Source organism: Haliaeetus albicilla, chromosome 19 (genome assembly GCF_947461875.1).
Source record: "Haliaeetus albicilla chromosome 19, bHalAlb1.1, whole genome shotgun sequence".
Taxonomy (NCBI): Eukaryota; Metazoa; Chordata; class Aves; order Accipitriformes; family Accipitridae; genus Haliaeetus; species Haliaeetus albicilla.
The window spans coordinates 17,493,330-17,515,489 of record NC_091501.1 but is presented as its reverse complement, the minus strand read 5'-3'; the positions used below and the strand labels follow the sequence as shown (position 1 = coordinate 17,515,489).

The 22,160-nt window shown below is 38.7% G+C and overlaps 1 protein-coding gene across 1 annotated transcript; it reads left to right on the top strand.

Annotated features, from left to right (window-relative positions):
* The first annotated feature begins 372 nt into the window (after positions 1 to 372).
* On the top strand, positions 373 to 21,352 carry SLCO1A2 (solute carrier organic anion transporter family member 1A2). The gene is made up of 15 exons (XM_069807866.1): positions 373 to 3,999; positions 5,020 to 5,118; positions 6,185 to 6,326; positions 8,271 to 8,403; positions 9,303 to 9,409; positions 10,474 to 10,620; positions 10,928 to 11,026; positions 11,508 to 11,741; positions 13,907 to 14,071; positions 15,782 to 15,977; positions 16,747 to 16,912; positions 17,982 to 18,166; positions 18,719 to 18,783; positions 19,345 to 19,462; positions 20,344 to 21,352. The coding sequence occupies exons 2-15, from the start codon at positions 5,059 to 5,061 to the stop codon at positions 20,501 to 20,503; spliced, it is 1,977 nt and encodes a 658-aa protein (XP_069663967.1). The 5' UTR covers positions 373 to 3,999; positions 5,020 to 5,058; the 3' UTR covers positions 20,504 to 21,352.
* The last annotated feature ends 808 nt before the right edge of the window (positions 21,353 to 22,160 follow it).

Genomic DNA, 22,160 nt, shown 5'->3' with positions numbered 1-22,160 from the left:
ATTAATCCCAATCCCACCCTCACCACACTTTTTAGACCTTGCGTTTAGGCTTTTCATGTGCATTATTAGTTATTTCTGTGAGGGAGACAAACACAAGTGTCAACAAGAGACTTAAGGTCACAGATAAAACCTGTTTCAGCACCAGTGGTTGAAGGTGTATCTACTGATTCTTAGATGTGATGTCTACCTGATTTGATCAAAGTCACATAATTTTTTCTTGCCACATTAGCTAGAACTATTTACGCTTGGTCAAACTACTATCTGATTTTGTAATGTCCAGTAATCAGCAACTAACAGCATGCAGCCTGTAGGACAACCACAGCAGCTATGTGACTATGGGTGGCTTTTTTACCTTTCACTTTTGCATGGTGAACCGTCATCATTCAACAAGAGTCCCAGAGGAAATGGTGCTCCTAGTGAATGTTGCAGTGTCTAATTATTAGGATCTTCGTCCTCTTCTAGAATTAACAGCACACCAGTTATATAGTAGGTAGTTAAACTTGGATATTTCGAAAATACATCCAGAAAGGCTGTTACACTGAGAAGAAACACTGAAGATCAGCAGCTGAGGATGCCAAAAAGAGTGATATTATGCCTCTGTGCTTCAGTGGCGGAGGCAATTTTCTCCACTTTTGGTTCAGACTCAGTTCTGCCCTACATCTGAGCCTCCAATTGCTTTATACCAGCTTGGAAAGGGCTACACTTTCTTCCAAATAATTCCAAGACAGCACAAAGAGGCCAATTATTATGCCTGTGCTGCTTTCCATTCACTAACTCAGGGCTTGAATGCCCTCTCAAGACACGAGAAACACAAATTCATTCCCGTCTTCCAGCCTGACCTTGTGCTACGTTTTCCTAGGACACCGCCTAGCCTGTAAATCTACAGTTATGTGCAATCTTAAAGTTCCTTTCTTGCTTGTGAGCACTCTCTGGATGTCTTCGGTGCGCAAGAGTGTCAGCACTTCATGCTCAGGGATCTGACACAGCTGTAGCTCTTGGCCTTTTTTGGCAGGGAAGAGAAAGAGATGGGCTTAATTTTTTTCTAACAAAGAGCTCAGCCTGTGTCTTTCACATCTGAGTGAGTACTCTAAAATGCACAGCTGAAACCATTTGGCAAAAATACAAATTCTGCAGTAAGTATACTTGGGTTAATTTTCAACAATTTAGAATAAAAGCCAAAGTTTAAGCGTACAATATCAGTCATTCCTTCTGAAAACCTTTTCAAAACTGTAAGTACCTAATTGTTTCACCATGAGAATATTTTCCTTTGTCTCAGTCTAACATTAGTGTAATTGCATTTGAGTAACAGTTTGCTCTGTGGCTAGTAAAACAAGATTTCAAAATGCTTTTTGCAATGGGAAAAATAAATTAGTTAAAAATTCTGACACTATAATTGCCCTCTGTTTGGCAGTTATAAAAAATTATAAAAATCACCTCATGTGATTTTTAATCCTGTTTGTAAACAAAACAAGGATTTAGCAGTTTATCCATATGACTAAGCTGAGCCAAACAGAAGATGCATTTTATGTTGAAAATAGGATGTCCCCTTGGGACTCAGGCAAGGCAACTTGCAGAATACTGCTTCGTAGACATTTAAATCCAGATATTTATGTTCTTTTGTTCTTCTTTTTATTGGTTAGCTAAGGTGAAATGTGGTTTAAAACTATAAAATGTATTTGCAGGTTTGTGTGGGACAAATGGGTCCAAACTCACGTCTCTCAATGCTAGCCTGCCTGCTGTTGTCAGCTACACTGAATAAGCCTGCTTTGATCCACACAGGATGTATTTGCTTTGTTATTACGGCAACCTTGTTCAGCCCATGATACATCAGACGCTGTACTTCGTGCAACTGCTTTGTAGCTGTAGCCTCTACTAAAACTGTCCGTGCTGTGTGCTTTAGTTCTTTGTGCACTATGTAAAGTGGGTGTCTTCTAGAGACAAGTCTTCTGATTACTTGTCTGTCTGGTTGCCTGTGGAAATTTAGTCCAGTAGCGGAGATGGCTGGAAGAGGCAGTTGTGTTACCGCTAACTAACTTCTTAGCCTGCCATAAATATGTTCCCAACTCAGTGCAGAAGCGGAAGGAGTAAGATCCTGTAAGGAAGGATTTTATTGACCTTTTCCCTGAAATTTCAGTGGACATTGCAGGCTTTTGAGTAGGATTCAAGTGTAGGTGTTTACATGATAGCTGGTAGGTCAGTCAGAACCCAAGGGCAAACTTTTGCATAAATATATAGTCTCACCTGGCCTGCGCAAATTCCTCAAGTGGTTTGTTACAGAACAGTCACAATGTGACTATCCTAGTAGCATAAGCTGCCTTTCCTCTTGCTGTTGGCTAAAGAGATACTGATTGATGTTCACTGAAGGAGATAATTTCCTTATGGCTGTGCTGATCCTATGAGGCCAGCTGTGTTCAGGGCTGGCCTGGGCAGCTTAGGTTAGGGCTTGAGATCATAGTTCCACAAATATTTGAGGTGACATAACACATCACTGGTGCTCAGATGGGCAGGTTTCACTCTCTATCCTTTCCTACTCTGCTTTCACTCCCACTTTCTCCTCTCTTCTCATGTTTTGGCTCCACTTTCCTGCTCTTTTGCTTATGTCGGTCTGACACTTGTTGAACCATTCTGCAGGCCAAATCAGCTCACTGCCTGGAAAGCAATCTTTTTCCTGAATTAAATTTCTGCCTGTTTAATGAATTAAAGAGGTTTGAAGACGTGTCTGGAGAGCCCAAAAGTGGAAGCAAGGTAAGCAACAAGAACGTACAATGGAGAGCAGGGAGATGGGAGAAGGGAGTGAGAACACTATTGGTTCCTCTTTAGGTACAGAAATGGTAGTCTGAGTTCTAACCTGGATTTAAAGTGTGGTGTAAATGCACCTGAGCTGAGTGAGTTATGCACCTACATCTCTCTGATAATCTAGACTGTTAGTCTGTGTTTGCTTCAGTTCCATTTCACCAAGTGTGACCACAAAAATATTTTAAAGATGCGGAAAGCAACCTTAGGAACAAAGCTGAAAATAATAATTCTGTCTATTTTTTTATTCAATTAATAATCTTCCCAGTAAAAAATGGATTGCAATGCATTTTTTTCTACCATAATTTATGCTTTGAGGGAACATAATAATAAGTAAAGGTAAACATTGCCATTTTGTCATCTGTAATTGTATGAGGTGCAGTGTGATGTTTCTGATGCCCCAAGAGAAACTTGGGCAGAGGTTGCTGGCTGGTTTCTTTTAGCACCAGAGGAGAAAACCTGTAACTCGCCAGATGATGTTCCTTGTGTATGTTAGTGCAGTGCAGGGGTTGGTATAGTAAGGGACAGAATTCCATTGCCAGCTCCTAGGAGTAGAAGAGGACAGACATAGGAGACTGCAATCTTTGTTCTGTTGCTCACCTTTTGGCATCACTGGTGGGCTACAGTCTGAATAAAGCAGTATTAAGATAAGACATAAACAACTCCCTGGGATATAACATTTTATGCCAAATTGCAAAGAAAGTACAAAGCTGTATAAGCACAGTGTAGTACTGTGATTGGACACAGTTTGTGTAAGAGTCCTTAAGCAAAGTGGAAACACAAACTACTTATATATCATAGTTAATTGTCTGAGTTGCTGACCACCTACACCTCATTGTAAAGTAAGTATTTCCAGGAATGCTATAATAATGCATGACACTTTTAGAGACTGAAAATGCGGAGGTAGCTGTAGAAGGAGTTAATGCCCATGAATTTGCTAGGAATCAAGTTAGTTAAGAAACACATTTGAGAGGATTAACATTGTTGTAGAAATTAGTGTTTGAAGAGGTTGACTGAGAGGGTGTTGGGTTGAAGAACGTGACAGGCAATTCAGTCCTATTGGTGGGCTTGTCAAGGACAGCTTCCTTCCCAGCCATGGCTCCATGAAGTGGAAAACAGAGAAGAGCAGGTGCTGCAAGATTGCACTCGGAAAGTATATCCAAGACAAAAAAGAGGAAATTACCCTATATCCATCCCGACTATAAGGTAAGGCTTTGACTTGCCCTGGTTTTCTTCAGCTTACCCCATCAGACAGAGGGAACTGTATTTAATAACTTGATTTAATGAAGCCTTTGTGGCAGTCCTTAGAGATAAATCTTCTTTAAACTGGTGTTCTCCCTGTTTAACTCTGTGCTAACCCTCAGATATGTAGGAGCTTTTACAGGTAAGTATATTCCAAGTCCCTGGAATATATTGCTCTTTCTTTGAACACATTTTTGGGAAATATATAAGATGTGTAAGAAAACAGGTGGTTTAGCACTACCAGAAGCTCTAACCATCAAGTTGAGATGGAGATGACTAAAAATAGGCAGACAAATAGAGAGGGATGTTTTTGCAAATCTTGGGAGGGGAAGCAGAATGGAGTCTGGTTTGTTTCCATTTAGAACTTAAGTTGTATGGCGGTTTTGGTTTTATTTTTTTCTCCTAATTTTAATGCCAAGAGATTGGTCTCCAACACAGTTTCTATTAAAATTAACAAATTTACACTGATGCCAGTGGAAGAAGGGAGGGCTCAACAGAACATGCAGAACAGAACTAAATGTGTTTTTATGGCTAGCAAGGACAGGCATAGTAAATAAAGACCATGGAGACATCAGTCAGATGTATAGGACTTCATCGTCCTGTCTCCCACAGTGGTTAGTACCACATGCTTGTGAAGAGGACTGTAAAGCTGTATTACAGACAAACTAGCTTGCCCTCAGAACGTCTCTTTTCTCTGTTCTTTGCTTATAGGTTGTATGCTGCTGAGAGCATTCAGTATCTGATAAGAAATAGCTAGCTGTTACATTGTTGACATTCACATGTCAAATTTTTGTGATTAGAATAAAGCGTATAGGCTTGTAGCTTTTGTTAGAATCCAGTTTTGTTGGAATCTGTTTGCAATTATTTAAGGAAGATGCTCAAATATCAAATATCTTAGAAGGCATCTGATTTTTTGCAAACATGGGACAAAAATGTTTCTTTTTCTTTCCTTTTTTTCAACACTGTAATGGGATCATTGGACAGACTCAGAAACAGACATTGGGATCAATTAAAAAAGGCAACATGAAAGAAGCTGAGAAGCCATGTGCAGGGGACAAATTCTGCTGCATTTCCAAGCTGAAGGTACAGAAATATTTGAGCAATTTTGTATGAATGCACAGCTGTAATTGCTTGCACTTATAGTGGTTTAGTAGAAGCTACAGTCTAGACTAAATGAATGGATAAGCTCCGTTTCTTTCCTTATCCTTAATGCCTTAGCTGAGGTCAAGCAAATTTGTAAGCAATCATGTGTTGCTTTTTATGTCTCCGAACTTTGCACTCTGTGATGTGTTGGAGGTATGGTTGATTGCGCCTTTGAAGCTTCACCTCTGAATTTGTGTAATCCCCCTAGTCTGACACGTTTACCATTTCTTCTTAAACCTGTGAAATGAGTCTTACCAATTGTGACACGGCAGTAAAAATTGCCTGTTGATGTACCCTAGACTATTCAAGTTGTCAAGAAGCGCTATAAAAGGTTGTAAAATAGCTTGTTTTTAATAGTAATTCAAAGCCCAAATACCTTACTTATGCTTTTTAGCATAATTTGAATACTACTGCATATATTCATATTTATTTTCTTACTGTCAATTGCCACTAGATTCTTGTAAAAAGGACACACTATTTACTCCTTCTGTTTGAAATGACTTTTTCTGGGGTCGTGACCTCTCCTGAGATGGGAGAGCAGATACTCAACCAAGTAATTCGATCAAAGGAAACCATCTTAGTTCTGCAACTAATTTGTCACTCAGATGAGCAAAGGGTGCGATGGTCTTTGCACCCTGGTCTGGCTGCAGACGTTATTCAGTCCTGCAGATGGCAATCTTGCAGCAGACACACGGTGGGAGAGGCTGCGCTGCGCCTGGCTTGGCTAGGGAAATGGGGCTAAAGGTTTCTGAAGACAGGCTTGGTCAATGGGAACAGGTGAAGCATAAAAATCTTTCTTTTTTGGGGGTGGGTGGGGGGTGGGGTGGTTTAGTGAAGCCATAACTCTGTGGGCAAGGATAGGTGATGGGAGTTAAACACGCATCAGTGGAACAGAACTGTTCACTTGTTTTACCTGGAAACACATTTTTGGTGAGGAAAATAACCATGGAATATTCCTAAATATGTAATTTTGAATCCTTTATGCATTCTCCTCTTTCCTTCCTAGGTATTTCTGCTGGCACTATCACTTGCATTTGTTGGTAAAACGATGTCTGGTGCTTACATGAACAGCATGTACACACAGATAGAGAAACAATTTAATATTCCAGCTTCTTTAGTGGGGATCATTAGTGGAAGCTTTGAAATTGGTAATTGCTCATTTTAATAATTCTTATTCTTTGAAAGTATAATATGTTGGCTGAGCATGTATTAGCAACTCTCATGTCCATAGCAATCTGTCGATTACTGTATGTTGACAATAGTGACCAACTCTATCCTACCGTTTCCACTGGTACTTACACATTTAGTGTCTTGGAAACTAACAGGACAACTTAAATAAGGAAGTTTAGGTTTAAAAGCTGGTTCAGCTAATTGCTGCACTATCGTAAGATATGACAGAACAACTAATAAAATAGAACTAGTTTATGAGCTTTGTATTGAATCTCTCTGAACAAAACAGAAAGATTTTATAAACTTTGTTAGAATTTAAGGTCATATTTAGCATTTTACATTTCTTTTAATCAGTGACCTCAAAGTTGGTTGAAGTGGATTGTCCCCTTACTCAAACTCAATAGTATTTCGAGATTTCGTACCTGTACAACTGCAAAGAAAGTTTCCAGTTCTACTTTTATAGTGACCCTTACCTTACCTATTGGTGACTTTTATTGCCCAGTGACAAGCTTATGTCTTGTCATTGTCAAAAAAAGCCAAACAAAAAGCTTGATAGCTTCAAACCCATCTCAATAGAGATCCTCAGCGGATGTCTTTTATACCCTTAAAGTCACAATGTGGATCTTTGTTACCCCTGACTTATCTGAGGAAATGGTCTGCACAGGCTGATACACACTGGTGGGGAGAGAGGGCAAGGCTCCTTCTCCCCCCCTTCCTGGTCTCCTGTACCTGCATGTGCAAGAAGAAGAAACTGTTGGCAACACTGAGCTGCTGCCTGCAAAGCAGTCTGATGGGGTACCTCAAAGTTATGATAGAGAAGGAATACCCAGAATATATTCTTGCCTTTGATAAGGGGGAGACTTTAAGAAATATGAAGTGGATAAAATTAATGAAGTAGTATGTAAAAGGCATAATATTTTAAACAAATTATCCTCTCATATGCACTTTTCTATAACAAGTTGTAGCATTCTTATCTCCAAGGATGTAAAATAACTGTGAATAATCATAGTAATATTTGAAATGATTAAGAGTCAGTGTATGTAGCAGACATAAGTAACATATTAGGACCATGTAAGTGTACATCTTTAAGTGTCATTCAGGCCACTGGTTCAACACAGTCTGTCTAGCAATCATGCATAAAAAAAGATGTTATCTTCTTTCAGAGCATGATGCTTATCGCTCAGAGACATGGTTTTGTTCTTTTGACAAAAAGATCACAAAATTAGTAGGTGTACAATTACTAAATTGCTATTTTTATGGGGCCTGATTCATAACATGAAGCTTGATTCTTTTCTTAGTTGCATAGCAATAAATGAAGAGTAGAGAAAATCACTGATTCTGAAGTGAAAGTGGAGAAGGGAATGAAGATTTTTAGCACATATGTATTTCTAAATGGTACTAGGTACAAAAATCTGTATTTTTTTATTCCTCCCAAACTATTACTGAAATTAATATTAATTCATTATTCCTTTTTTCTCTTTAGGTCATCTTGTGTTTATTATTTTCAGTACAAAACTACTTGGATATATACTTCTGTATTTTCCCACACATTGCAAAACAGGGTATCCTAGGAGAATAACTTCCTAAAACAGCTATTATTCTGCTGCCCCTGGGCCCGGTCTCTGTGTAAAGTAAAAATTTCTTCTCCACATAGGTGCAGTCAAAAATCTCTCTCACCATGTTCTCTTTTCCATTCTGCCCTGTTCTCATGTTCTGTCCATATGGTGTAACTCTTCTAGAAAAAGATAACAGATAGCAGGGAATTAGTGCATCATTTAGGCAGTTCCCTGTCTAGTTACAGGTTTTACAAGACAAGAGAAGTAACAGATGTCGAAGTAACAAGGTATACTCAAACCTGTGTTACACTTCAAAAGATAGAAGTATGCCTTGGTCTGTAAATATGAACCAGGTTCTTTTTGCAGGCAACTTGCTGCTGATAGCATTTGTGAGTTACTTTGGAGCAAAGCTTCACAGACCCAGAATAATTGCTTTGGGCTGCACAATTCTGTCATTTGGATGTCTTTTGATATCACTTCCTCATTTCCTGTTTGGAAGGTGAGTATTTTGCTTAGCTCACAACAGCTTCTGTGATCCTTACTTGCCTTAATCTATAACTTCTTCCCCTGAAATACTATTGCTTATTGAGAGAGACACTGCTGAGCATGAGTACGAAGTGATAATTGTAGAGTAGCTTGTTTTGTTTTGCTTCTGAGATGGCTTCAGAAGTCAGTCATCACTTCCTGAGGAGAGTCACTCCTGTGCCGGACACCTTCCCTTGCCTTTGCCTTCATCCTTGTGCTACCTCTTGTGTGGACTCTGAAGAAAGAGTGGCCTGTGATACTGTCACATTACACTCCTAGCTCTTATCTGCTTGGATGGGCAATACAAAATGATTTTTACAGATGTCTTTGGTCTGGAGCCTGGATGACAGCTCATCCCTGATCATTGTATTGGCAAGGCCTTTACAGACTATAATGATTCTTTAAACAGTTTTTTGCTATTTTTTGCTTGGCTTGTCTCTATTTTAATCAGTGAGATTTCTTTTGAGAAAAGAAGATCCTCTAATCCTGTTATGTCCAATGTGGTATGGCTCTGACAGCCTTGGTAGCACTCTCTGCTTAAGTTGTAAATTGGATTAGAATGTAAAAAGAGTAGGAGAGAGAAGATGGTACAAGGGATTTCATTCGGGTGTTTCATCAACTCCTCCTGAAGCATCTTTTACAAGATTATGTTAGAGGCTAGATAACAGTCTGGATAAAACACTGAGTTGATTCCCTGCTACAGTTCCTAGTCTGATTTGTTTCTGAGGTTCAGCTAACTTTTGATGTGGGTTACCTTCTTCCTATAGATACACGCTCTTCTTATAGGTAGCTTCATTACTGAAGTACAGATTTGTGAGGCGGTTCTGATGTATTTCTTCTTAATGTATAGATGCTTTGCTTTGATTCAAACAGGTATCATATTGAAAGCAGTATTTCACAACGGGAGAATTTTTCAGTCATGCCTCTGTGCCTTGTTAATCAAAGCTTGTTCTCTTTACCTACAGAGGAACCATCAATAGGTATGACTCTTCCTATGTCTACTAATACTTTTTCCTCAGTTTTTACAGTGTTTAAGTAAATAGGATTTTATTTTTATTAGCGATTATTTCAGGGTCCTGCTTTTGATCAGTACTTTTTGCAGACATAAAAACTAGAGGTCAGGAAATTTCCTAGACTTCTTGTTTCTTTAGTCTGTGACTCCAGAGCTGTAGCTTTTTTTCATGCAGTTTTCGCAGTATCGAAACAGCTGGGTTAACCTCTCTGCCAGTTCATTTTGGGGAAATATAACACCAGGTTGTTCTCACAAATGTTCCTCTTTTTGACTTGAAATACTATGATACCTTGAGGAGGTGGGAAATGTATTTGGACAATGGGTAAAAGGCATCAGGATGCTTTTTCATTGTACCACACAAGAAATAAAAGCATGAGAAATAGAGCAAAAACATAGATCCCACTTCCCCTGGGGGACCCCACTGGTAGCAGGCTGCCAGCCTGAGTAGAAGCCATTGATCACCATCCTCTGAGTGTGGCCTTGGAGCCAATTTCCCACCCATCTCACAGACTGTCCGTCCAGCCTGTATCTTGCCAGTTTGTCTAGGAGGAGGCTATGGGAAACAGTGGCAAATGCTTTGCTGAAGTCCAGGTAAAAAACACCCACTGTCCTCCCGATGTTGACAGAAAGTATTACTTTGTTGTAGAAGGTGATCAGATTAGTCAGGCATGATTTTTCATCCCTTCAACACTGATGTTCAGACGCTGTCTTCTCTTCACTGACATGAAAATGGCATTTTTGGTGAGGGAAATGAGTAAAGGGAAGGGCCAAGGTTATGCAGTGGTTGGACTGCCAGGTGGTTGGACAATGTATGACATGGAGAGGAAGAGATTTAAACACTACTCCAGCAAGTGCAACAGGTTCTTCCAGTTCTGGAGCCTTCCAAGTATCTCAACTACTTATTTCCCAGTTTTACAGGACAGACGTACTCACCAAAGTTTAAGCTGTTAGTCAATTCTTTGTCTTTGTCTCTAGAATTCAATTAATAGTTAGAATTAAAACATTAATTCTGGCTTCTTGTTTTGTTCACAGAGTGTGAAAAAGAGCCTGGGTCCTTGCTGTGGATATTTGTGATGGTTGGAAACATAGTACGAGGAATGGGTGAAACTCCCATCATGCCTTTAGGCATTTCGTATTTGGAGGATTTTGCCAAAGCAGAGAATTCACCTTTCTACCTGGGTAAATCTACCCTGTTGTGATAATTCCCCTCCCCCAGACAAACACACACATTATCAAAAGCAAAAGAGAGGATTATTATGACTCCCTTCAGTCCAATAAAGGGAGAGAGAAGACAGACATTATTGCCTTATCAAAGTAATAATACTGTAGAACTTGTAATTTACCTACAGATGAACTTGTTAACATGAGGCCATTTTTAGGCAGAAACGTCTATTCAATAGAGCTGTTCTAACCATAGATAGCAATTCCAAGAAAATAAATATGGCTGGGTTCTAATTTAGTATATTTTCTCCTTTTCATACTTCAGGATGTCTACATACAGCAACTGTAATAGGCCCCTTCCTTGGTTTCTTGTTGGCATCATTCTGTGCAGAACTGTTTGTTGATCTGGGATCAGGAGATGCAGGTAATGGATGAATATATAGAATCTTACCTGTAAATCGGTAGGCAAGATGGTATATTTATCAGCACTAAAAGATATTTCTTTGCTTATATGAGATGTCTTAATTTTATCTGAGTTTGCTGGTGTTTCTTTTAGAATGGAAAATTTGTGTATAGTAGTCAACAAAAGGCCTGAATTCACACATACGCAAATGAATCTGCATATAAATTATTTGATGAAAAATTGTGTCATCTGGCTTGACATAGGAAAGGACTAGAATTAATTTAATACAAAACACTGAAATTTGCCAGAAAATCAGCAACATTAAAAAAGATTGGAGACTATTCTCTTTCATCAGCCCCATTTTAAGAATCTTTAAAATGCTTTTAATATATCACGTCAGAGATGAATAGGAAAACACACAATGACAGCAAAGGATATTTCTAAACTAATATAAGATGCGGGGCGGGGGTGTGTGTGTTTTGGTTGTTTGTTTTTTTTATAGAGGACATAACTATAACAGTTACTGATGCCCGCTGGGTTGGAGCATGGTGGCTGGGCATTTTGATTTGTGCATCACTGAATCTTCTTGCGGGAATACCTTTTTGGTTTTTGCCCAAGTCACTGGTGAAAGAAGGAGAAATCAATGAACCTGAGGAGATGAGTGAAAAAAGTGTAGCACCATTGCAAGAAAATTATAAAAATGAAGCCAAACAGACCATGTATGAAATTGCTAAAGGCAAGTTATATTATATTTTATTTCCTTCTTAATTTAGTCCTTAAGATGTGAACTATGTCTGTGTATTTTTGTAAGTAAAGATTGGTCAAAGGTATGAAATGCATACTCTGTTTTTCATCTCTCTGTAGTACAAAGGATTTGCACAGGGATTTAGAATGCCTCCTTGCAGAGGAAGAAAGCTAATTTCATAGATCCAGGATCTGGATTCACTCCTTTTCCCTTCCTATATTTCACGTGTATGTAGATCTGGATCTTTTCTTCCTGGTAGAGGATTAATGCATTGAAACCTGGTTAAGAATATTACAACTCGGTGAGCTGTGGACAAGTTGCAGATATTAGTTGCTTGTACCCCACATGCACTGTGCAGAAAAGCAGAAAACCAGCACAAGTCTTGTGCATTTCTTGAGTCCAACTTAAAGCCATAAAAGGGAATTGACAGGTGCTTAAGTGTCTCATAAACATTTAATGGCTGTTGAACAAGGATCTATTTGACTTACGTTTATTCATGTTACCATTGGCAACTTTCACAACTGTGGTCTTTCAGATCTATGTATCTGTAGGAAGATGGTTTTTTTCCTTCCATTTTTTGTGCTAGTTGGAAACGTAAGTGAATAAAATATGTTAAAGGCTACAATCTTCAGAGTAGTCTCGTGATTCTGCAAACCCAGCTCAGGGCCCCTTGACAGGTTCTTCATTTTCAGAAAGTAAGTGCCAAGTGCAGTTATCTCTCCATGGTGTTTCAAGCTGAGTCCTGCAAATTCACCATACTCAGAGTGAGTACTCAGATCTTGGCTGATTTTGCAACTTCGTTTTGATAAACATAACACCTTTACCTGCTGTCATGTAGCCTTAAATGAATCCATGAATAAAGTACTGCTCTGGTGAGGAAAGGTTCCTAGCTCAGACTCCGGGTCCTAGTACTCCAGAGTCCCTTCAGAGCTTGTGTTTTCATTATCATTCCCTCCCTGCATTGGTGTGAATGTCCACTGTCCCTGAATAACCTGAATTAAGAATCTTTTCATTTCACAGAATGGTTGAGGTTGGAAGGGACCTCTGGAGGTCACCTGGTCCAACTCCCTGCTCAAGCAGGGCAACTTACAGCCAGTTGCCCAGGACGTGTTCAGACAGCTTTTTAATCACCAAGGATTTCAAGTTGAAAATTGTAGTATTTATAGTTGAAATTAATCTCTTCCTCAGAAAGCTCTGATTGTAAACTGCATGGTGTATATAAACAATACAGGCTATTTATAGCGTTTTGGATATTTGACTTATTTTTGCAAGACTTGCATACAGATCCTCTTCTAGTAAGATACTTGCCTACCTCTGAAAGATATATATCTGTCCTGAGTGGTGCCCATTTTCTACAAAGCATGGTCATTGTTTTACAGATGCTTGTGTTTTTCTGCAGAGTTTCCTGACAACAGCCCAGCACATTAATTAATAGAGAACATTGGACAAAGAGGAATTGTGGGTTTTTTAATGGTTCAGATCCTGACTTAATAGGCATTACACAGAGAAAAGACCTCTGTAAATTAGTTTCTCAGATGCTTACTTAGCTGAAGACTCGTGGATCCAGACTTTGAGAGTATGGTGGTAATAACTGCAGTCATGTCCCTCCTCAGGCCTCTTCTGCACCATCACTGACAGTAGCAATAACCAAAATGAGTGATCAGGTCTCTGGGGGCAGGTTGTTGCAGCTATATACTGCATTTGCACCCCTTCCCCCTTGTACTTCCTTTGCATGCCAGGTATAGGAAAGGGGTTTTGGTGAATGTTCTGAGGGCATAGGATGACAGAAAAAGGAGTAGGAATGGTGGGGGAGTAGCTGCTGCTGCAAATCTGTAGGTGCGAAGTTCAGTCATTGTACAGCTAAGAAGTTTCAAGGAACTTTTACTCTAAGGTTATTATTGTGATTTTTTTTTTATAAGCAGCAGCATGCATTGGTGTGCGTGTGTGTGTGTGAGGTTATCATTGTGTAGAGGAGACAATTGGGCTAGCCTGGGCTGAGCAAGTAATCTTTGGCCTATGGTGTCTGGCAAAGCACAAGAATTAGCCTGATCCAGTTGAGTCATTTCTGTTCCCCTCTTCCCGCCTCAGCCACACTGAGCGAGGGGTGATTCATTTCATAAAGCATCACACTAACTTATTACATTGTTTCATTCCAGATTTCATCCCCTTCCTCAAGGATCTGTTTCATAACCCAGTTTATATGTTATTTATATGCATAACTGTCTTACAGTTCAGTGCCTTCAATGGCATGATATCCTTCATGCCCAAATATCTGGAACAACAGTTTGGAAAATCTGCATCAGATGCCATCTTTTTAATTGGTATGTCTGCATTTTGCTTTGCTCTGTTCTACCAAGTAATGATGTCTCCATGCAAATTCTCTATATTTATACATATATATATATATATGTTCATGTGTACATGTATACATATACATACGAAGGTCAAATCCTTCTACAAATGAGAGATTCCACACTACAAAGCATTTCTAAATAATAATGCATTTTCTGCTAAGCATCTCCTAATTTTCTGTGCAGAATTTTATAATCTACTTCTCATCTTTTGAATTGGCCTAGAAAGTTCAGCTGATATGAAACTTGCACCACTGATCTCAAAAAGGTTAAGTTAATTCACATCAAGAGAGCATGGACCCAGTGTTTATATTATCTTGATTAAATAGTATACTACCAAGCAGAGGGTAGATTTAATGTTCATGAAAATGACATCACTAGCGATCTTAAGATGTAGATGCATTGATCCTATGCACAGCTAAAATTGCCAGTGATCTTCAACATTTTCCATCATCCCACTCCTTGGGTCTTGGTCTTGGGCCTTCTGAAAGCCTCAGATCCTCTTTCATATGCAGAACTCCATGGAAAGAAAGCACTGACCAAAGAGCTGTCTTTTTTTGTCTGTCATTTGTAAGCTTTTTTTATGAGTGAGGACAAGGTCTTCATGTATTGTGAAATGGTAATGGCAAGTAGTTGTAGCACAAAGCAAATATCCTGAAACTGTAGGAGCCTTTCTATGCTTCTACATGTCTTAAATTTTCAGCGTTCCCTTGTTTAACTGCAGTGACTTAATTAGACTAGAATTTATTTACTCATTATAGAAGAATCATCTAAAAATACATCTAGCTATACTTCTGTTCCTTAACTCAGTGCTCATCTTTCACAGTATCTGCACAATTTTCTTTAAAACCTGCCACACAGAATGTCCCAGACCTTATGAGTATTACTATTGCCCTCTGTTACCAGTGTTTTGAAGCTGTGCATCCAAAGGCATGTAACTATCATACATCTTATCTGGGTTACGCTGATATTGCACTGCTAGGTTTTTCAGGCAGATTGTTTTCTGTATTGAAGTATAGAGTATGTTGAGAGGATCCAAATTCAGGTTTAACAGCCTTCCCTTTTCCTCACATTCTCCATGCCTACCTACACTGAAGTATTGTTAGAGAACCAACGTTGCCTTGAGCAAAGCCAACCAAGCCATATGATGTTTTTGTAAAACTACTTCCTAAATGTCTTTCAGTCAGTCTTTGCTTCATTAAAATATCAAACAGCAAAGAAGTGTGAGAGCATGTTCAGTAATCCCATATCAAAACTGAAAGTCTGTTCCTCCTTTCTGTGATGCTCAGTGTGCACCAAGATATGGTCCACTAGCTTATCTTCCTGTTGAGTTTCTCTCTCAGATAGGGAGGCTGTATTGAAACCCTGCTCTTTTTTTTCTTTTTTTTTTTTTTTGGTATGTTTGTGTGTGTTAGAACTAGATTGCAGCTCTAGATTGCAATTTTCCAATGAATCATTTCAGTCGTACCTTCTAGCTCGCTCTCCAAGCAGTTCCCAACTGCTGTTGACTTTGGCAGATGTTTTGGGTGTGCAAGGAAACTAGTAGAAACCCATTTCTGACCATAGATAAATTATTCAGTCACAGGCACTATATGAACCTTTGCCAAACACAGTCTTCCCTTATGAGTAGCTTTGATGGTCTCCTTTATTTTAACATGGAAGTTTCACTTGTTTAAATAGGTGTTTACAACTTACCAGTTATATGCGTTGGGTATTTTTTTGGAGGCTTGTTCATGAAGAAATTCAAGATAAATATCTATCAGGCTGCGAACATAGCATTTTGGGTATCTTTACTGGAATACCTTCTCTACTTTGCTGCCTATTGGACTGTCTGTGATACTTCACCAGTTGCTGGCCTAACAGTTTCCTATGAAGGGTATGTTCTTAAAGACACAAGAGGACTTAAGTGTTAAGACACTGGAATGATTTTTCTTGTAAAAAATCAGCCAGGGACTCCATAGCTTTGCAACTTTTTTTTTCATAATCTAAACTCTCAAAGCTTTTTACTTGCATGAGACAGTAGGTCTATCTTCTGTTATCCCTGTTTTAAACAATAAAGTGTATTAAAAAAGACATCCACATCAAGACTCATGCAATTGCATGTCCATATTAATTCTTTTACTAATATAATTATACATTCAAATCATGTAACTGCAGGTAGAAATAAAAAGTTGTTGATCAAATTAGGCGTACATGAGTGCAATTTCAGAATTACAGAGGGACAAAATCCTTTCTTTATCTTATGCTGGTTTAGTGGACTTTGATTGCTATTGAGTTATCAGAGGATATTTTATCTGCAGTTTCTTGATTTGAAGCCTGCCATTAATCATTGGGAAGGGTTGTGTGTCTGTAAAATGCACATGTAGGTATATATGTAATGTTTGTAGACAATCAAAAACGTACATGCCATAGATGAGAAAGATGCTGTAGGGTATGCGTACTTACCTATGAATTGATAATATTAATATAATATAACGTAACATATCATCCTATAGAAAGATAGAAAGGCATGACTCCAGGTTAGGAGCATGTAGGATTGTGCCCTGGATCAACACTTGAGCTAGAATAGAATCCTATGCATTGCAAAGGGTTACTGTAGGTATTTCATTACTGAAATATTTATTCATCTTCTAAATGTATTTCAGAATAGAGCAAGTTTCATATGCAGAAAATACTCTACTTGCTGGCTGCAACAGGGATTGTGACTGCCCACTTAAAATATGGGACCCTGTTTGTGGGAACAATGGAATCACTTATGTGTCACCTTGTCTTGCTGGGTGTAAAGCCTCAAGAGGAACTGGAAAAAGTGTGGTAAAGCTTACATTTTATTGTGCTGTAACTATGAAATATAGTAGGTGAGAAATATCTGTATCAATATAGGGTGGGAAATATCCATACATGTACATTTAGTTGGATATATAAGGTGATAAATAGAGTTGGACAAATTCATTGAGTGGCAATAGAAATTCCAAACGGAATATAAAAAATAGTTTAAGTTTAAATTAAAGAATATAATGAAGAAGCCTCCATTTCCTCTAATAATTGAAGGAATCTTAAATGCTTAAAATGGAGTAAGAAATTATTCTTAAGGTATTGCCAGTTGGAAACCTGAGTGCCCAAGAACATTTCAGCCAAAATGAAGTTCTATGGCATGGACTTTAAATAATCTCTTTTACTCTGTAGATTTAAAAAAGTAACCAGATATTATAGAACTTTTATTATCTTAATTAATAATATATTTTCCATTAAAAAATAGTAAATTCTAATTAGATTGAAAACAATCAAAAATAATGAGTTCAATAAAACCCCAAATCATACAGGTTTTAGAAAGCCTTTGTACTTCACAAATATTTTAAAGAAGTATTAGATGATAGCAAGGGCCAGACACTGATGCCCTTGCTCACCTTGGCTGACATTTGAGAATCCTTATTCTGGCAATAGTCTCAATGATTTCAGTAGAAGCAAGTGTTTGAGTGAGAATATTGTAACCCAGCCTCAGTCAAACATCTCTGGTTTCTTCTGGCATATGAAAGACCACTCGCTAGGTCATGAAAAAGAGGGTCAGATCTATTGGCACTGGAAGGACCAGGCTGTGCTGGGAAATATGAGGGAGGGCTCTGTTGATTGTGGATTCTTTGAGGAAGCATAGTCCCAGATGCATAAGAGGACCATAGCTCCCTCCCGCTCTCTAACCCCATGCACTAAATACAGATGATGGTTGGACCTGTGCCTGGCAGACTGGGAGAGGCTGCAGTGCAGTGCTGCACATGTGTAACATACTCAAGTGCAGGAGAGAGTGAGCTAGGTGCCAACTGTCTGAGTTTCACATTCAGTGTGTGAGTTTTGACAAGTCTGTGTGATTAAAATACTCTTTTGACAGGTATTTGAAAACTGCACCTGTGTTGCCGCCTCAGCATTTTCATCTCAAAATGTCTCTGCAATTCTGGGCCAGTGTGATGGAGAAGAAAACTGTGATAAGATGCTTCATTATTTTTTGATATTGTCATTAGTCTGCAGCTTCATTTTTTCCTTAGCAGCCATGCCTGGGTACATGGTCTTAATAAGGTACAGTAAAATGTCCTTGTCTTAAGAAACCTACTGGACTTTTTATTCTGAGGTCAAACACCCCAAGAATCAAAAGTGTGTTAGTTTCTGTATGGAGGGAGGAACAATAGAAAGATCTTACGTTATTACTGTGCTGTGTTAAGGCTTCATTAGTGTCATGTCAGCTATATAACCTGTTGTTGCTTCTGGCTATCGGCTATATCCTGAATTAATGTAGGACCAGAGTCAGTGCACTGAGATATTGAGAGGTGTGTGTTACCCATGTGTTTACTGATCACATCAACATGCTGTTGATTAAGGCACAACTATCTTGCACTTTGCGCTGGCTTCAGTCCGAGTGGATGATAGCTTTTCCTTTTGTGATTTGGCAGTCCTAGTTAAGGAACTTCAGTAAATGTCACCTAATGAGGATAACAAACTCTTTCAACCAATGCTCTAATTAGAATGGTTTTGGCCTAATGTGATGAAGAGTTTGGTTAAAAAAAAACAGAGGTAAACATTTCTTATTAATGTCACCTCTACTGATTGGTGTACAATGTGATTATCATACAGGTCTCTAAAGCCTGAAGAAAAGTCATTTGGAGTGGGTATCCATGGACTAGCTTCAAGAGTATTTGGTAAGAAAAGCTCTAACGCACTTCAGAAGCACAGTTAGGTCTGATCTAGAGTTAGATAAAGATCACATCAGGGCTATGGGCATGGCACAGGAGTCTACTCCTATGGAGTGCCTTTGAGCAGGAAGAATTTTGGGGTTTTTTTACAGATCTAGGCAGCATGGCAAATTAGAACAGCTTTCAGTTTGCATTTATTTATGCTGGGTAATAGGCTGACTACAGCTGCTGCTTATCTGAAAGCCATTTTACATTCCTTCGCTCTTGTATGTTTGTCGAACACAACGTTCACTCTCACTGATGAGAGAAAATGTTGAGTTTTGAATAGGAATCACAGTCCATATTGTAGCATGTATATATTGTTAAACAGGCAACAGGAAAGAAAATCTTTGGTTGAGGGTAAGTGGATAAGGAAGAAGAGAGAGCATAAGAAATACAGAGAGCATGGTTCACACTGCAAGAGGACAGGACAGATGGAGTAGGTGAGAAACAACACAGGTTCTGTAGTGTATCTGCTAATCAGAAGAAATATGGTATTCACAAAAATGCTGCTAATATTCTTTTTAGCTGGAATTCCATCTCCCATTTATTTTGGAGCTTTGATAGATACCACTTGCTTGAAGTGGGGTACTATGACTTGTGGTGGAGAAGGAGCATGTAGAATGTACGACATTGTCACATACAGGTATATTTTCTACTTTATTTTAATTTATCCTTCTTACTGTATCATTACAAGCATAGAGATATAATTTTACACTCTTTTTCTTTTCCTAGTAGACAAACTGCTCCTGTATTAGAGATTCGACGCAACACTTTTCTTTGGCATTGGCTTTATTTGTCAAGTGCAACCTTTGCCACAGATGCTGGAACACCCTTTGAACAGAAATGTTCTGGTTACATTCACTAATGGCCTTTCCTGAGAACAGACCTTAAAACACTGAATTCTGATAAAAAAATTAAAAGCAGTAAGCCCTTGTGAGAAAAATGTCTAATGGCTGTCTATGCAATATCTTTGAACAGAAAATGGTTGAAATAGCACCTGAATCAAAATAGAGGAGAAATTTATAAAGAAGATTTGGTTACCCAAACTGGAAATTGGCCCAGGATACTACGCTTCATGCTTCTGTAGTCCTTCAAGGAGCACTGTGGGAATTTTGAAGAAAAGCCTTGTTGAACTAGTGGCCTCAGAATGATTCCTTTTAATATTGTGTTAAGGTTGATTTGGAAGAAGAATGCTAGCTCATGAATACCCAGAAGTTTTACTCAGGTGGTCTGAGCTGCCCTTTTCAGGGCTCTCTCTTTTCCCTGTGGAGAAAGCCATAAGGGTACTGGGTGGCTAATGTTGCTGGCTAAATTAGTTGCCTGAAGTTGGGTGATGTAAATAGTCATTTCACTGACACTGATGTATTCTCTGTTCTCATATTGATTCACCTTCTGTGAGATCCAGAAGTATCAGGGCACAAGCTTTAGAGTGGCTGGGCAATTGTTGCAAAACAATGTATGCTGAATAGTTCTGTTATTTTTTCATGAATGCATATGTTTAATGAAGCTCATCCTTTATTTCAGGTGGCTCTATCTTGGCCTGCCAGCAATATTACGTGGAGTGTCCTATATCCCAAGTGCACTGATCCTCCTTATTTTGAAGAAGAAACTTAAATCTGAAAGCCAAATCTTATTAAATGCACCAGTAGAAATGCAGGATAAAGAACAAGAAGCATTGAAATAGTATTTCAAAGCAGGACATATAGTGAAAAAACCTTGCTATGTGAATTTTGGATATATCCTTGTGAAACATTTCATACTTTAACTAGTGAACACTTGGACAGAGATTAATAGAATTACATATAGTTGTATCCTAATTATATTATAAAAGTATCAGTTCATAAACAGAAGTTACAGGAAAAATGTGTTTGGTGCAAAAAACCAAGGAGTAGAAATAAGAAAACTTATGAAATACCAGGTTTGAGTTGTCTGAGCAAAGGGCTATAAAGCAGAAACATATGTTTTCAGTCCTGGTTTTACTGCAGATAGTGAGAGTTTTGCAACTGACTCCTGTGATGCCAGATTTTATGCTGGAATTCTCTAACAGCTTCTGCCACAGCCTCTCTCATTGACTATAGACAGGATTTGCAGCTTCTTTGGGCCTGATTTTTCCATAAATTTATTTAATTATGCTGTTAGTCCTTTCAGGCAGGGACTGTTTGTTGTTCCGCATAGTGTAAGTGGTCAATATATCGGGAATCTGGTTTATGACATGATCTGGGTGCTGTGGTAATACTAACAAATAAAAAAAGAAAAAATTAAATTTTTAAAAAATGCAGTGTTATGGTGATATTTTAAGGTTTGCATAGAGCATGGACAGGGAAAAGTTCTCAGGATTTGTTACTTCAGTTGCATTCACTCTAGAGGGGAATAACTCACACATTAAGCATGATAGAATGATACTTGTGAGTATTTTGCCCATCATATTACTCTCTGCTAAATCCTATGCCTTCTCATGTCTTGTTAAATTATTCTTTGAATGGTACCTAACTGTAGTCACCCATGTGCTCTTCCTGGTCTTTGTCCCATTTTTATTTCTTGCAGATGTGATGCTACAATGAATGTAGTATCCATTTGGAGTTCACTGACAGTGAACTGTTGCTCTGGGATGTCTTAACTATCTCAGGAAAAGACCCTGAAAGTCTCAGGAAAAAAACCGTACAGAAAAACCTGCTGATAAGGTGTATGTCACATGAGGTGTATCTTTGGTTGAGTATAGTGCATATAAGTTTAGCTTCTAGATTGCAATTGCCTCATATTTGGCTCCAGTGCAGAGGACCCTTAGGTCTGACAGCAGGTGACAATGCAATAACTTCTCAGGCCCTTTTATTACAGCTGTTGGCAATAAAAAAACCCCTTCCTGATTATTATTCTCTACGGCATAAGGCATTGAGGGAGCTTCTGGAACTTTACCATAGGCCAATGCTTCAGCCCTTGCAAGTGTTTCCCACCCATTTAATCTATAGGACACAGACTTACTCCCATTTTATCCATCTAGGGCCTTCTACAACCACTGAAAAATGGGAAGGATATTTCCCCAAAGTAGTTAAGTTAGTTAAATTATATTCTGTTTTACTTTAGGGTGTCTTATTAACACCATATGTGTATGTGCTTGGAATTGCTTCCTACCCTTGTGGAATCATAGAATCCTAGAATGTTTTGGGTTGGAAGGGACCTTAAAGATCATCTAGTTCCACCCCCCCTGCCATGGGCAGGGACACCTTCTACTAAATCAGGTTGCTCAAAGCCCCAGCCGACCTGGCCTTTAACACTTCCAGCAAGGGGGCATCCACAGCCTCTCTGAGCAACCTGTTCCACTGTCTCACCACCCTCACAGTAAA